The sequence below is a fragment of the Anabrus simplex genome, chromosome 5 (assembly GCF_040414725.1).
Source record: "Anabrus simplex isolate iqAnaSimp1 chromosome 5, ASM4041472v1, whole genome shotgun sequence".
Taxonomy (NCBI): Eukaryota; Metazoa; Arthropoda; class Insecta; order Orthoptera; family Tettigoniidae; genus Anabrus; species Anabrus simplex.
In genome coordinates, this window is record NC_090269.1 from 182,852,554 (window position 1) to 182,870,510 (window position 17,957).

The following is a 17,957-nucleotide window of genomic DNA, read 5'->3' on the forward strand; positions in this document are numbered from 1 at the left end:
GGATGGTCATGGGGTCATCAGCCTCAGTGACTTAGATTAGGGCCATATACCACTGTAGCATCATTTTCCTTGCGGACACTATCCACAATGACTTTAAAGTAACTTAGAAGTTTAGAGGTCGGTCCATGACCTAGTCGCAAGTCACATTGATTCAATTAAGGGTCTATGCCGTATAACCACTGTGTGGCACACACCGACTGGACTGCCTTAATTATACCCAGAGTCCAGAGTTCGTGTTACGGGGGCTGGACCATCAAGAATCATTATGATGGTACAGGTAGTCTCACATGGAAGCCGAATTTAAGGATTTCCAGACTTTCTTTGTTTATTTAATAATTGAGACAATGGTTTCTAGTAAGGATGCCCATCAGGCAGTTAAGTCAAAGGCTCAAACCAGCGTTCGGCACCTCTGTGTAAAAATGATTTTGGTGGAGTGGACAAGATAGAGTCCGAATTATACATGGATTACAAATTATTAATTTCTTCAGTAAAATTTTCTACAATAAAATACAGATATTTTATGAATAAGACCTTTCATTTGAGTAGATAGATTAGGATTTCTGAACCCTACATTTACCTCAGCAAGTGACGAAGAACCCGATGCGACACAAGAGACAGATCTCATGAAATTTTGTTGATAGGTAAGGAAGGTAGGTATCCTTCAGAGTGGACCGAAGGGTTCAAAAGATACAGTATTTGATGAAGTTGAAGGCTGATATTCATAATTAGGATGAAAATACGTAGTCGAATTGGGGGGCGGTATAGATTAAGACATCTTGGAGTGTATGGTTCTAGTGGATGGGACCCTCGCCAGGGTTACCTGTCCGGCTCCATGGCAAAATGGTTAGCGCGCTGCCCTTCAGTCACAGGGGTCCCGGGTTCGATTCCCGGCAGGGTCGAGAAATTTAACCACCATTGGTTAATTTCTCTGGCACAGGGGCTGGGTGTATTTATCGTCTTCACCACCATTTCATCATCAGCATCATCATCATCATGACGCGCAAGTCGTCTACGGGAGTCAAATCGAAAGACCTGCACCTGGCGAACCGAACATGTCCTCGGACACTCCCGGCAATAAAAGCCATACGCCATTTCATTTTACCAGGGTTACCTGATTCGAGAACTGGATAAAATCTAAAGAAAAGCAGCTCGATTTGTTCTGGATGATTTCCGACAAAAAAGTAGCGTTACGAAAATGTTGCAAAGTTGGGAGAAAGGAGACGAGCTGCTCGAATAAGCGGTTTGTTCTAAGCTGTCAGTGGAGAGATGGCGTGGAATGACATTAGTAGACAAATAAGTCTGAGTAATGTTTTTAAAAGTAGGAAAAATTAGAATATGAAGATAAAGTTGAAATTCAAGAGGACAAATTGGGACAAATATTCATTTAATATTCAATTTAATATTCAAAATTCTTTGAAATTATTTAAGAAAATGACTTGGTAAACGACCGATTGGCAATTTGCCCCCTGGGCGACTGCCCTAAATGCAGATCAGTGGTGATTGATTGATTGATTGATTGATTGATTGATTGATTGATTGATTGATTGATTGATTGATTGATTGATTGATTGATTGATTGATTGATTGGTATCTCTATGTCTCTTTGTCTAAGGTACAGAATGTTAAGTTTATTAGCAATGTCTGTTGGCTTTCTTGTGTGAATAGTCTATCTACTGTATAAGATTGTCCAAAGTCTTGATTTGCGTATTTGTAATGTGTACAAGATAAGGCTTATCTGCTTGTGCTGCTTCCATTGTATTTTCATCTACTAAGTTATCTATACATCTTCTGATTGGTAATCTCTCTCTGTCCCTGTTCTATGGATCTGAAGTCCTGTGACGACGTATGTTTAACGTCTTTCTGTTCATGGCATTTCTGGCAGATTCCGCCTTCCTTAAGTGAAGTTCTTTCTCCTGCATTACTTTTTCCTTTTCAGTAAGGTCTGCTGATGTTATTTTCATATCAAATAAACTACAACGTTCATATATCAGTCAGTGGAGAAAGACACTGAATTTTGATATTTCTCTTTATACGAGCCTATATTCAGATTAGGTGAAAGGTATTTTCTGTTTGGATTATTTTGTCTAGTATTATGACACTGACTTATAAATGCATTCACAGCAGATACCTATTGATCAGATATTTTGTAGCTCGGAGTATTCATACCTCTTCTATATTTGCGAGGAGGGGTGCCGTTTTCGTCTTCCAAAAATTCTTGTTGAACTGTCATGTGAAAATATTTCACTTCGAACTCGTTTGGTAGGCGGTACATTCGAGTATTTGTATATTCGGGCATTTTCTCTTCTGGAGGAATGTACACTGTCTGTGTAAACCCCTTGCTTTACAGTTGCTTCTACGAGAGTACAGCGTAAATACGAGGTTTTGAAGATAATTATTTGTAAGTGCATAAAAGGATTCAAACAGTTTTTTCCGGTGTTCTAAAGATATATTTGAATGGTATTTCACTGCACATTTATATTCAAAATCCTTGAAAACCTTCGCCGCAACAATGACACCTTTGTAATTCTCGTACTCATTCTTTTTCTGACGTTTTTCCTCTGATTGTCTACGTTTCTTACACGTTTTCTTCCACGAATTTCCTTTTGTGTATTTTGCATTGTGTATCTAATCTTGGTTTATTTGATCGGTCAATCAAGAGGAGCTGCCGCTATCACTACCACTTTCACTAGATGCATATGATCAGCATTTGCAAGGATCTCTGGTTCAGATTCACTGATATCTAAATGAATGGAAACTATAGACAGTCCTTGTTGCTATTGGAATACCAAATCTTGTAAACAACGGGTGCTTTTCCATGTCTTTATGATTAGGTTAGATTAAACAGGTTCAATATTTCGTAATATTTAACTTGTTGGATTAAGTTGGTTAGAAAAAATAAAACGCTCTATTAAAATAAATCAAGAATAGACTACACTACCATATATTAAACTTACCTGAAGATATTTATTTTGCATATGGCAGTGGTTGTGGGAGAAATGAAACTAAACAATGAAAGCCAAAGATTATTCACTTGAAAACTACATTGGCCTAACCCAAGGTGGGTAGGCCTAACATTCAACTGTGACCATGTTCAGAAATTTATGTGAGGATCAGGGTGCTAGGAAGGATTCGGCTATTAAGAAAGAAACTAAATTTGACATGTTACATCAGCAATGGCGACACGTAAAGGACTGTACTATAAATAATAGTTCGCTACTCATTGATCTTGATTTGTACGCAGTCATGCTTTTTCTCTCTGTTCTGAGCTTTTATGCTGTGCAACTTCTGTGTGTCTCTAATAAATACACGTTGTCTTTCCTTCCTAGATTCCTTACTTAAGTACAATTTCTTAGAAGGTTATGAGCCCAGGTTCGCTATTGTGTTGAACGTTAGTACTTAAGTAAGTACGTTGCATTTATTTTCTGTTGAGTTATTTTAACAACATTGGAAAATTTGACGAATAGGAAATTAGACTTCAAATGTTACATCGAGAAGCTTGAAGGTCAAGACAACTGGCTATGATTGAAATGGCAGGTAAGTACCGTACAGTATTAAAGCATGAAAAAGGTACGGTACTTGAAATTGTGACAGGTCATGTTAAAAGAGATTACAACAACAAAGACGATTTTGATTCTAAAAACGACGATGCTTAATTGATTCTTATTAGTTGTTTAAATACTTCTAATTCAAAAATGACGTCTTCGTATAAAAGAGCTAAGGAAATATGGGACAAACTTTTGAGTGTGTAGAGGAAAGTTCTGGTCAGAGATCAGATAGGTTAATAGAACAATTTTTCTCCTCTAAGAAGGTTAGTAGTGAAGACATTACTACCAATGGACAGTAATCAGTTGCCCGACATGCCTCTTATTGGACGCATTCTGTCATTGCTTCCAAATTAATATTTTGAATTTGGAAGTATTTGGAAAATTGTTCATATGGCAGGAAGTACTTTGAATAACCTGATTGAAAGATGTGGCTAATAGAAATGCGTCTTCAGAAAAATTGTCCTGCTTCTAGTGTTGCATTTGTTACTTCTAAGGGACTTGAGAAACAATCTACGAGTAATGCCGATAACAGAGTAAAGGTGCTAAGTGTTACAAATCTTAGGTTATGATTTTATTATAGGTGACCAGTCTATTGATCCTTTGAGTGAGTGGATCGCTGATAGTGGGGCATCTGAACATATGGCAAGCAATATAAGCTATTTTACATCATCGGAAAAAGTTCTAATTTGCTCCCCTTGTTAATGCAAACGCATAAATAACACCAAAAACTTCATACAAATGCACGTACTCTTATGACAGAACCAGTAGTTCTCAGGTCAATCCGCTAGAGAGAGCTCTAATAGCTGTCCCTCGATATCTCGCAGAGTGTCGCGTATTGTCCTCTACTGTATTTGGTATGAAGAAGGATGTTTCGAGATCGAGTATGTCGCCACTTCACCTCAGCTGACATCCTAACTAAGGCTTTGAATACAAAGCCTTTCATCAACAATAAACGTCTGTTAAGTTTATGTGGTCAAATGAGGGACTTTTAGTTTGGGGGAGAGTATAAAGACACAAACAATATTTCATATGCGACATAAGTAGTGACGTCACGTAATAGTTCTCTGCTCACTGATATAGCCTATATGTTCGCAGTCATGTTCTTTGCTCTGTTATGACGTTGCCTACGTAACATAAAAGGCATGGAAGAACGGGCGATTTTCCGCCAGAATAGCGGGACACTTTAGGTTTGTAGTCTTACCGGTAGATGTCACAGTTATGGGCTGTTGTCAGTGAATTAGAGCCATGACTTTGTAGATTCGCATTACATGTGTGCCCGGTTTGCAGTTTATTAATGATTTTTGCGGTATCTGTTGGCGTGCTGTAGCTGTACGAGTTATTGAACCCTTATAGATGCATCCTGTTATCGTTTTTCCTTCATTAATTACAACACTGTTACATCTTATTCCGTCCATAAGACAGTTTCGATCCGTTTGGTTATTTTGTATTTTGATGATGTTGTTTGTTGTTTAAAGGGGCCTAACATCTAGGTCATAGGCCCCTATTTATTTGTAGTTTATGCATATGATTTATACTGACTGAGCAGAGTGGTTTTCAGTTCAACAGCCTTGCAGCTCTGCAGTCGGGAGGCGGAGTGCCTTGTTTCCACCGTCGGCTAACCCAAGAATGGTTTTCCGTGGTTTTCCATTCTCCTGCACTAAGGCAAATTTTGGGACATACTATTCTATAGGACACGGGCCCCAAACCCTCACCATCTCCGCACCTTAAATCACGACTTCAAATCTCCTTGGCCTGAGAAAGAACGTAGCCTTCTAGGACGTCCGCCTTACTCCATCGGGGCACAAAATGAAAACGTTTAATAGTAGTAAAACCGGGCGAGTTAGCCGTGCGCGTAGAGGCGCGCGGCTGTGAGCTTGCATCCGGGAGATAGTAGGTTCGAATCCCACTATCGGCAGCCCTGAAGATGGTTTTCCGTGGTTTCCCATTTTCACACCAGGCAAATGCTGGGGCTGTACCTTAATTAAGGCCACGGCCGCTTCCTTCCAACTCCTAGGCCTTTCCCATCCCATCGTCGCCATAAGACCTATCTGTGTCGGTGCGACGTAAAGCCCCTAGCAAAAAAAAAAAAAAAAAAATAGTAGTAAAAATATATTGGTTGTTTCTTCGTCTACTTATGTACCAAAACACCAAGGCTACCTTTAGTTTATTTTCTGGCAGCGACGAATAGTGTGGTGTTACTATCAATACTGTGATAATTATTGTAGGGCCAAGTCATGTAATGTACATTTCGCGCACAATATGGAAATGTGAGTAATGTATTAAAAATGACGCACTGCTTTGTTCCAAGATGTACTTCAAACAATGCAAAGAAAGAAAAATGTGACGTTCCGTATGTTTCTTACTGATCCAACCTTACTAGAGAAGTGCAAAATTGCCGTTTCGAGGCAAGGCAAGAAACCTGGGGTGTTTTATGGTTACCAACAGTCCGACCCCGCGGTGTAGGGGGCAACGCGGCCGCCTGTCACCCGGCGGCCCCGGGTTCGATTCCCGGCCCCGTCAGGGGTTTTTAATTGTAAATGATTAATATCCCTGGCCTGGGGACTGGGTGTTTGTGCCGTCCTCAACGTTTCACATACGACACTCTACAGTTCCGCAATTCCAATTACACGCAGGTTCATATCACATGACGCAAGTAGGGGCAAAAGATCTCTATAGGTCGTCGCCCCGAACAAATAGCATTTAAAAAAAAATGGTTAGCAGTAAGACCATCGAAAGCATAAAATATCATCCATATATAGTAAGGAAATATGTGCCAAACGCAGAAGTTATCCTACGCCAGATTAGATTCATCTAAACCAGAAAAATTCAATCAATGGCAACTTCACCTACGGAGGAAAACCTCAACCCCCTATGACAAAAGTAGCAATTCTGCTATCCACCCCAACTGCAAAAGCATCCCGAAAAGCTAAAAATCTATTTTTCTGAGGATGTCAATTGATAGATTGATAGATCGACAGTACTGAAGTAATTAACATCTGAAAAGAAGGTGAAAACAACAAAATACAGAAGAAAGTAGATCAACTAGACCGTATGGAAAGAAAAATGCCAAATGTAGTGCCCTAATAAAGAAACGGTTTTGGGGCATAGAAGCGCACCTAATGGTTACATTTTAATTAGATGGTCGCTTAAAACTTCCACAGAGGAATACATTTAAAAATTACCTTGGCTATACTAATGGAGAGACTGGAACATCTTGAAAATTTGAACGATTCTTCAAAATATTATATACTGACAAGTACGGAATGAGTATAATGTGATTTAAACCGTCTTTTTGTAAATGTTTGCCTTCCTTATAGTATTTTTATGAGTTCGAATATGAACATACTTGTGTTCTGTTCCATTTAAGGGCATTGTGTAGGTCCGGTCAGCCCATAAGGATGACATCTAGCGGCGTATTTTGAAACTCTCCGCGACCCCATCAGCTGGCCAGCATTGCCAGGCCTTGTATATCACGTATTCAACGGTTGTGAGCTGGTATGTTGTGTGACTTGCATGTGTCTCTAATAAATACAAGTTATCTTTCCTTCCTAGATGCCTTAATTAAGTACGAATTAGGCCATTCTGATTTTGCAAGAAATATGACAAACTAACTTGCATGCCGTCTAGGGGAAACGTTATTAATGTGGTTTAGGCAGTTTCCCCACAGCTGAATAACGGAGAAAGGAAGCTGGTAATGAGGTTAACCCTATTTATTCGAATGTGAGGGCTAGGTCCTTTTGGCACTCAAAGTCTCAATTTAGCGTAGACGGAGGTGTGTAGGGTTCTCAATCATTGTTTCAGTTGATTAAAGTGAAGGAAGTTACATCTCATGGAGTAATAGAATGTAGTACTTGTTCCTATTTTTCGTTTCTCGTATCGTGGATGTCAAGGTTCCCGGATTAACTTCTCCGCCCACGACCACTTTTCCCTTCTACCTTCTACCTTGCCTTCTATGAGCAGTTGGATTAGGCTGTACTTGTCATCGCGGAAGATGTGATCATGTGTTTTACGAGGGTTAGAATTTCGCATGATTCGCCAGCACGACGGTTCTTGCTGGTGACACGATCTGCGATACACCCACATTTCAAAAGCCTTCAGTCCAGCCCTCGTCACCGTAAAGTAGACAATAAAGAAATCGAGCAGGTCTCATGGCCAAAAATGTTGATGTAAAACACGTACTGCCTGGTAGATATTGTATTGAGAGTGGGTTTTAAATGTTATTGTTGGTATTTTATTTCTTAATTCTAAACAAATGTACACGTTTTCACAACAAAGATGGTCAGATCAGGCTGCGGTCTGTGCAATATTACCAGTAGCTTCTTTTTTCTATTAGTTCTATGTTGCAGTGACTCAGACAGATCTTAGAGCGAATTTGTTTGACGTTCACCAATACCCTTTCCTCTCCAACCGCACCTCAATTAATTGCAAACTACACAAATCAGTACAAATACCTCAAACCCCCCCTCAATCCACAATCGCCACCGAGAACTAGACACCCACTATGTTCACAGAGCTAATGGCCATGATCTCCTAAGCCCCCGGCAGTTAATCTGTTCCTTGCGTTCATAATAATGTTCATAGTTACCATGTTTGTAAAACATTCTGGTTAGGAATATGTAAGACAAAACAAAGCAAAAATGAAATTATTTCCGTATAGGGCATGAAGGCCTTTGGAGGGCCGTAAGCTCGGCACTTGATGGGGTGGAGCGGTTAATTCTACGCTCGGTCGCCTTTATCTCCAGGAATTAACTTGGTACGGTATTAGGACCTTGTGCACCTCCGGAAGTAGAAATCCCGCCTTTTTAATTTCCGACTTCCTGACGGGAAATCGAACCCACTTCCTTCTGCGCAAACGGAGTATGCCTTTACGGCCTTAGGCAAGCAGCTCTCTCAATATAACATAGAACTGTATAAAATTACAATACAGTGCTTTCGGTTTTGCATGTAGTGTGAATTTTTGTCCTTTGTGAATTTGAGCATATCCAGTATGAGATATCATTATGGGTCTGGTATTGACCATTCCTTCCACCAAACATGAGACAAGAGGTGTTCTAGACATGTATCATATACTTACACATATGCCACCGCTTAACTCTCATTGATTTGTCTTCACTTAATCACGAGGAATCATATGTGATAAATAAAAAACCAAACCCCATGGCACTACAGCCCTTGAAGGGCCTTGGACTACCAAGCGACCGCTGCTCAGCCCGAAGACCTGCATATTACGAGGTGTCGTGTGGTCAGCACGACGAATCCTCTCGGCCGTTATTCTTGGCTTTCTAGACCGGGGCCGCTATCTCACCGTCAGATAGCTCCTCAATTCTAATCATGTAGGCTGAGTGGACCTCGAACCAGCCCTCAGGTCTAGGTAAAAATCCCTAACCTGGCCGGGAATCGAACCCGGGGCCTCCGGGTGAGAGGCAGGCACGCTACCCCTACACCACGGGGCCGACTATGTGATAAACAGGTTTCCATAAATTGAAAACAAAAGCGTTAACTAATGGTTAACTAACGTTTCACCAACCATTCTGAAGAAAGTGGCTCAGAATTATCTTCAGGACTACAGAAGTTAAAGGAAAAGTAAAGGGTAAGGTGATGGTTTATTCCCACATCGTCTAGTCAGATCTGTAAATATATATATAATAAAATTGATTATTATTCCGGTCCCTCTACTTGAATAATTTCACAGTTATTGAGTAATTCTTATCTGTCTATCTATATGAAGCAGCTTAACCTAGAGATTTACGTTATTTTCGTGTTTTCTATAAGAGTACTCAATAGATAGATCATTGTAAACTGAAACATTGTTGGCCAGAGATAAGTGAAATATGATGGAGACAAATAAAATTGCGTCGACAATGTATGTGAATAAATACTATTGAAAAATTGTGGTAGTCTATCCGCAGCCTACGATTATTATTATTATTATTATTATTATTATTATTATTATTATTATTATTATTATTATTATTATTATTATTATTATTATTATTATTATTATTATTATTGTACCGGGCGGTACACCTCCGCTCCGCTAATTCAAACATTGCGCCAGTTGAAACTCCTCTACTGGAGGAAGCCTAAACTTTAACTACCGTGTTAATTCTCAAGTTTCTCAGAAGATGTCCCTACTTGTAAATTTTGAAATGTTCCGAACTGTGTCGTTTTCGATGTATTTTTGTTTTTTCTGTAGCAAGAAGTGTGAACATTCTCTTCTAGATGGCACCTCTTAAGAACTACAATTGTGCACTCTAGCGCGGAGGGTAGGAACCTTTTTTGAAGAAATTTAGTATTTATAAGTTTGTTCCTTATTAAATTTCTTTCTGCCATTGTTTAAGTTGGCAATGTTAACCCTGTCTTTCCGCCAGTTTTGAAATAGGCCAATCGCAAATTTCTGTAATTAATTTCCCACCAATCCTGGTTTTCTTCTTCAGTTTCGACATGTAATCATTTGGCCGTCCAATAAAAAGCTTGTGGGCGGGTGTTCTTATTCTTGAAAGGTCTCGAATGTTCCACGAGGGTATATAAACTGCTGATTTTCGGGTCTCCTGGCCACTTCAGTAAATCTATCATAGTGTAAATTATGTAGCAGGGGGCGGGAAGCGCCTCTTTCGTCGGGCAGCAGTTCTTCAATAAGGTAATGGCCTTTTAATAACTTCTTTTCTTGCTAGCTCAGCAGTCTAACTCTCGGGGCAGGTTCGAAGCTTTTACCATGTAACTTTCCTCTAACATGTAAAAGACTCTTGGTAAAAATTCTATCTCTTTAAACTAAATATTGGGATAGAGAGTGCTTAACCCTCTCGAGCTCCCACTCCTATTTCTTTGAGGTGAACTTATGTTCACAACCGTTTCTTCCCTTCGTAATGTAATATAAATTTTTTATATAAGTCACCTCTGTAGTATGGGATTAGCCCTTGCATAAGCGGCCTAGAGCCAAATAGTTTTTAATAAAGTATATTCGGAGTGCAAGTTACGCCTCCACTCAAGTTTGTATTTTGGGGCCATGTAATTGTCCTGTTTCTTTGGTGAATAGGCCTCAGTAGGTTGGGTATTTTTACCCCTGTGTCTATGTCCTTGGAGGACAGCTTGAAGGTGGAATTTAGTGTGGTCTTTGATAGGCTGAAACTTTGAGAGCGGGTTGCTCTTCCCAAAAAATTTGTTTCTGCGTGCCTCGAGGAGGCTTTACTGTGTAATTGGGAGCAAGAGCTCCTGGGCATGATTGGGGTCTTCTGCCCCTTTGTTGAATCTTGTATATGGGTCAAGTTTGGCTTATAGCTCAAGAATTGTGTGTCTGGCTCTCGGAGCCCAAATCCTGTAACCACTGTAATTGTACATTCTCGATTTGTTGCTAGGCTACTAAGTGCCTGTTATATTTGTTATTTCTTGATCTTAAAAAGAAAATATAACCTTGTTAAATATTAAATTAACTTCAATTTCGTAGATTGAGACCTATGCATCCCAGCACCTTCTTTCACCTCTGCTGATCCACCAAACCACGGTAACAATTATTATTATTATTATTATTATTATTATTATTATTATTATTATTATTATTATTATTATTATTATTATTATTATTATTATTATTATTGTACCGGGCGATACACCCCCGCGCCGCTAATTCAAACCTAGCGCCAGTTGAAACTCCTCTACTGGAGGAAGCCTGAACTTTAACTATCGTGTTAATTCTCAAGTTTCTCAGAAGATGTCGTTACTTGTAAATTTTGAAGGGTTCTGAACTATGTCAATTTCGATTCATTGTTGTTTTCTCTGTAGCAAGAAGTGTGAACATTCTCTTCTAGATGACATTACTTACGAACTACTATTGTGCACCCTAGTGCGAAGTGAGGGAACCCTTTTCTGAAGAAATTTAGTATTTATATGTTTGTTCCTTATTAAATTTCTTTCAGCTTGTGTTTAAGTTGGCAACGTTAACCCTTTCATTCTACCAGTTTTGAAACTGGCCAATCATAAATTTCTGTAATTAATTTTCCACCAATCCTGGTTTTCTTCTTCAATTCTGACATGTAATCTTTTGGTCGTCCAATGAAAGGCTTGTGGGCGGGTGTTATCATTCATGAAAGGTCTCGAATGTTCCGCGAGGGTATATAAACTGCTGATTTTCGGGTCTCCGCGCCACTTCAGTAACACCTATCATTGTGTAAATTATGTAGCAGGGGCGGGAAGCGCCTCTTTCTTCGGGCAGCAGTTCAACCACCAGGTAATGGCCGTTTTATAACTTATTTTCTTGCCAGCTCAGCAGTTTAACCCTCGGGGCGGGTTCGAAACCTTCTACCATGTAACTTTCCTCTAAAATGTAAAAGACTCTTGATTTAAATTCTGCCTCTGTAACTACATATGGGGATAGAGAGTGCTTAACCCTCTCGAGCTCCCACTCATATTGCTTTGAGGTGAACTTATTTTCACTACCATTTCTTCCCTTCTAATGTAATGTAAATCGTTTTCTTATATAAGTCACCTCTTTAGTATGGGTTTAGCCCTTTCATTAGCGGCCTAGTGCCAAGTAGGTTTTAATAAGGCGTATTTGGAGTGCAGTTTCGCCTCCTCTCAAGTTGGTATTTTGGAGGCCATGTAATTGACCTGTTTCTTTACTTAATAGGCCTGAGTAGGTTGGGTATTTTTACCCCTGTTTTCGTGTGTTTGGAGGTCAGCTTGAAAGTTGAGTTTGGTGTGGCCTTTGATAGGCTGGAACTTTGAGAGCGGGTTGCTCTTTCAAAAAAGGTTTCTGTGTGCCTCGAGGAGGCTTTACTGTGTAATTGGGAGTAAGTGCCCCCGGGCATGATAGGGGTTTTCTCCCCCTTTTGTTGAATCTTGTATATTCGAGTACAGTTGGGCTAATTGCTCAAGAATTGTGTGTCTGGGTCTCAGAGCCCAAATCCTGTAACTACCGTAATTATACATTCTTGATTGGTTGCTAGGCTACTGTATACCTGTTATATTTGTTATTTATTGATCTTGAAAAGAAAATATAACCTTGTTAAATTTTAAATTAACTTTAATTTCGTAGATTGAGACCTATTCATCCCAGCACCTTCTTTCACCTCTAACTACCACGGATAACTCCGTAACAATTATTATTATTATTATTATTATTATTATTATTATTATTATTATTATTATTAGCATCTGTATATTTAAACAGTTTACTAAAATCAGCTTTGTCTAATCCGGTCTACTGGACCGATTGCTTCATTTTTGTTGTATTCTCTCCGGAATTAGCTGTTGGTGAATCATCAGGCATTGATAGGTCTTTAAGTTCAGTCAGCATGAAGTAATTCTAAAACTAAATCACTAAATGACCACTACAATAATAGCTGGTGAAGGCTTATACTAGCCCGCAATACATTGTATACTTACGGGGTTGTACACAGTTACGTAAAGATGTGGGTGAAGATAAAAGATTAGAAATGGTTACGACTACAGGCAAACCTGCGATTTCAGCCAAACTTGGTATGCATATCACTTAATACTGTCTGGAAAGAAACGCTGTGGGAGTAAGACACACCTAAAGATGGAATGGAAAGGGAACGACATGTCAAGATAATCGAAAACGACCTATGTTAGTTATGAATCGACAGCTCTCGGGGTCTCTGGATAAATGGTTAACACTCAGGATGACATGTAAGACCAAGTTCAACCACCATCCATGTGGAGTGACCAGGGGGGAGAAGGAAAATGTTCAGAATAACCGAGATTATACCTGTGTTCCGGCACATATGACTTACTATCTGGAGAAAAACACCTCTACGGTTGGAAATTGGGAGGGAGTGACGACCAATATTAGTGTCGAATCCATACTTTTCGGGGTCGCTGGGTTGAATTGTGACACTCTGAATGCCGCTTATGTCCAAGTTCATCGGCACCGGTGTGAAGAAAGGTGAAAAAGAAAACGACCCAAATGATCTAAATTAGTGTTGAATCCTCAGTTGTGGGGTTCGCTAGGCTGATTGGTAACAGTTTCAATGACTGTTGGCATCATGTACATCATATCTACAGGGCGACGCGTAAATACATACAGTTATCACTTATTTTTATTATTTAATAATGTTATTTGTTTTACGTCCCACTAACTAATGTTACGGCTTTCGGAAACGCCCACGTGCCGGAATTTAGTCCCGCAGGAGTTCTTTCACGTGCCGGTAAATTTACCCACACGGGGCTGACGTAATTGAGCGCCTTCAAATACAACTGGACTGAGGCAGGATCGAACCTGACAAGTTGGGGTCAGAAGGCCAGCGCCTTGCCTATCCCTTCCGATCTTCCCATCCCCCACAAGGCCTCTGTTCAGCACAGCAGGCGAGGCTGCCTGGACGGCGTACTTGTCTTCCTCTCCAGTTGTATCCCCGACCAAATGTCTCTCGCTCCAAGATACTGTCCTTCAGGCGGTAGAGGTGGGATCCCTCGCTGAGTCCGGGGGAAGAACCAACCCTGGAGGGTAAACGAATTGTAAATAAATAATGACTAGAGGACCTATGCTGCTCCGTAGCATTCGTTTTAAATCGGTGCGCTAAAGTGCCTTCTTCATATGAAATTGCTCCATGCGCTGCCCGGGGTACTTTTTTAATGTTCGCGTTTAGGATTTGTATTACTTCTTAATTATGTGTCAAGTGAATTTTCATATATGTCTTTATTGTGAAATTGATTGATGTTTTTCGAACTATTTTGTAGTTTTAAAGTTATTGTTGTGTGTTTAATTAGATTATTTTGTTTCACGCGGAGCTTTGTCCTTGATGCAGCCTGTATTGTAGTACAGTAGGGTATCGCTTCAGACGTCGTCTTCTTCCCCTGAACTCAGCGAGGGATCCCACCTCTACAGCCTGAAGGGCAGTATCTTGTAGCGAGAGACATTTGGTCGGGGATACAACTGATAGGAAGACCAGTACGTCGTCCAGACAGCCTCACCTGCTATGCTGAACAGAGGTATTGTGGTGGATGGGAAGATGAGAAGGGACAGGCAAGGAAGAGGGAAGGAAGCGGCCGTGGCCCTAAGTCAGGTACCATCCCGCCATTTGCCTGGAGGAGAAGTGAGAAACCACGGGAAACCAGTTCGAGGATGGCTGAGGAGGGAATCGAACACACCTCTACTGAGTTGACCTCCCGAGGCTGATTGAACCCCGTTCCAGCCCTCGTACCACTTTTCAAGTCTCGTGGCAGAGCCGGGATCGAATCCGGGTCTTCGGGGGTGGTTGACTAACGAAGTCCTTGGTCATGCAGGAGCTGAGAAGTGGTAGGCATGTATCGACCATGTGGTGAAGAAAGAGGGACAACTACGGGAGTTGACGGGATTGCGGATTCTGTGGTTGACCAGGTAAGGGCTTCATCGTCAAGTGAAGGTTAGGACTCCGGCACTGATATGGAGAGAATCGAGCCACTCCCGGAAGACGTAGGCCTACATTGTGTGTTTATTTATCAGTCTTTTATGTCTATTCTTCTGTTACTCATTTTGATATTTTTACAATAGAAATTCAGTCACGTGGCTCAATGCGGTTTCTTTTACGAATGTAATATGGTACGTTAGATCTCGACGTAATTGTCACTTTTACGAAGTTTTCATTTTGCGTACCGTACGAATAATAAGGTCGAGTGTACATCAATCTTCTCACACTCGGTAGGCTGTATTTAGAGATAGCGAACTTTTACTGGTTTAGGGTACCTATTTTGCATTTAAATTCACTGTACAACGTTTCACATGGCGATCTCCGAGTTTTCTCAGCGGAGGCTTTCTCTACATCGAGCAGCTTCCGCCATCTTTACACAACGACGCTATTCGTAAATACAAAGTGACTGTACGCTCAGTTAGACTTGGTGCAATATTTGCCAAACGAAACAATCCCTCACCACAAAATTTACTAAATAATTTTATGATATAAATATTCTTGAATACATTTATTTAAGTTAAAATAAAGACGCCGTAAATTTAATAAAATAGGAAATATTGGTTGAGCAACGCTGCAGAGTCGGCAGCCGATCAGAATACGACTTTACCACGTCTATTTGTTTACATCGGACTGCATGTTACACCGAACAGAACTTAACATATTTTCTTCTTCTATGTCTCTATGTATGAGGAATGTGTTTTGAAAGTTTGGCCATGCCGGTGCGACGTGAAGCAAGTTGTATAAAAAAAATATTTAAAAAAATTTAGCCATACGTTATTGTTACATCCTGTAGTAAGGTAATCATTAATTTTATATGATTTCATGTCCGACGATCCTTCTTAAATACTGCGCACCTGATGAGAAACGAGAAGACGGATTACAGCACGTGTTGTGTGACTGGTAGGCAAACATAGCATCCATTACATGACACTCCATCAATCTCCTTTCAAGTGACCAAGTGATCTTTGCAATTCTGTCATGCGTATATCTAAAAATGATCTATCCTGAAACTGAACTAGCTCAAATGACATTTTCAGTTTAACCCTCTAGAAGTATACTTCTGGTTTTTTCTTACCTGTTAAATCGGGCTGTTGTGGTATGTTCTGCGGCCTGCTAGGGGCGGTGGATGTCGGCCGACTGACATCTAGCGGATAACTCGGGGGTGGTAGGATACGACACTCGTCCTTCTTAACGTAACTGTCGTAGTCAGGGTCCTCCATTAGCGTTCCTCTCGGGGGCAGGACCCTAGCCAGCAAACACGTGCCGTTCCCTTCGCTGCTGATCCTGCAACATCATACATATAAATTAATACTGACGACAGGTTTGAGGGATTGGGACCAGGCGCACTGAACTCAGTAGGGAAGAACTCATCGATACGACCATCTGTGGGTTACGTTTACCTACACTTCTGTCGCACCGTTCTCCCACCAACATGTTCCGTGCCTTGGCCAGTGGCTTTGAGGGTGCATCCTGCAACCTTTTTCCTTAATGTTTATCTGCCCTGTATATCTCCCTCTGTCCTAGACACCTACTTCCACTAGGTCCTTGCGCACCTGTGTAAGCCACACAGGCTGTGTTGTTTATTTTTAATGTTGGCCAACCTGTCTTGATTTATCCTTTTAATGTGTTAGTAAAAGGTCAGCCACCTTTTACTCACCCATTTTCTGATTTCTTTGGGCCCAAAAATTTTTCAAAGGAGTCTTCGTTCTCTTTTTTAAAAAAAATCAAGGACTGAGTCTGCCACCCTTGTCAGTGTTTCCGCTCCATTCTGTCCACCGTGCAGTATTGTTCTACTTAATGGAGGTGGACTTGCGCTTGTAGGTGTCATGGCATAGTCTCAAGGTCATCTCTATTCTTCTCACCCACTCTTTTAATGCCTCCATTTTGTTCCATTGAGAGTGAGAATTTCTCCCAAATATTTACATTTACGAACGCGATGGATGTCCCCAAACTGAGTTGCAATTCTGCCCGTGTCATCTGCCTTGAGTCTATGACTGCTGTTTTTTGTACATTTCGTACTTCTTCCACTTGTTTCTTGGCTGTGTGAGGGTTGTCAGTTATTAGAACGACATCATCTGCGAGGGCTAGAAAGTCCAACATGAGTCGTTCTTCCCACAACCTATCTTTATTCCATTCTGAGTTTCATTTTCAGTCATTCTCGATCCCCATTCCCTGATGATCTTTCACAAAATGTAATTAAAGAGGCCTGTTTTTATCTGAAATGCATTAGAGAATTCATCCATAAATTTAACTTGGGAAAAGGTGTCTGTGAGAGTTCGCCTAAATATAGCCAAGGAATTTTCATCAAGTCCAAACTCTCGGAGAATGTTCATGAGCGCTCCACGATTATGGAGTCATAGGAATTCTTCAAATATACAAAGGTTAAGATAGTCCTCTTCGGGTTTCTCATTGATTTTATTCTTCTTCTTCATATTATTATTACTCATTATTGTACCAGAAGTACAACTTTTCCGTGCCTTTGAACTGAGCGCCTTTTAGAAGACCATCTGCGATGTAATCCCTAAACTGTGTACGGGAAGAAGTTTTGAACTTTAATCTTCAGATGTCTCTACTGTCGACTTATGCGTCCCCTCTGGTGGGAGAACGGACAATTAATTTTCAAAGAAATTAGTATCTCCTAAGTTGAATAACCTGAAGTGTTTGTATTTTTTTTTTATGTGCTGAAGCTGTCAGTACTACATAGCGTCCTTCTTCATGATAGTATTAGCCAATCAGAAATGTTGATATTTTAGCCAATCAAAATGGAGGGTGTGTACAGACCATCGACCTAGAGAGTTCTGGAACTTTCCCCTCTGCTATAAAAGCTGGGAGCTAGTGGGCCACGTTGTCTTCTTCACCGCTCCGGTCTAGAGTGTATACGTATTGGAGACAGGGAAAACTCTTGCCGGCCGTCGAAACGGCCACCAGCTCATGGTAATGCTAGACATCTTTTAAATATGTGTCCAGATAGCTGACTTGAGGGAAAGGTTTCAAAATTCATTCTTAATAT

General features: G+C 40.5%; 1 protein-coding gene across 1 annotated transcript in view; it reads right to left on the minus strand.

Moving 5' to 3' along the window:
* Positions 1–17,957, minus strand: part of LOC136874423 (uncharacterized) — a 463,178-nt gene that overhangs the window by 308,581 nt on the left and 136,640 nt on the right. Inside the window, exon 3 of the mRNA XM_067148056.2 lies at positions 16,023–16,231. Within this exon, the coding sequence (XP_067004157.2) occupies positions 16,023–16,231 (209 nt within the window). The remainder of the gene's footprint in view (positions 1–16,022; positions 16,232–17,957) is intronic.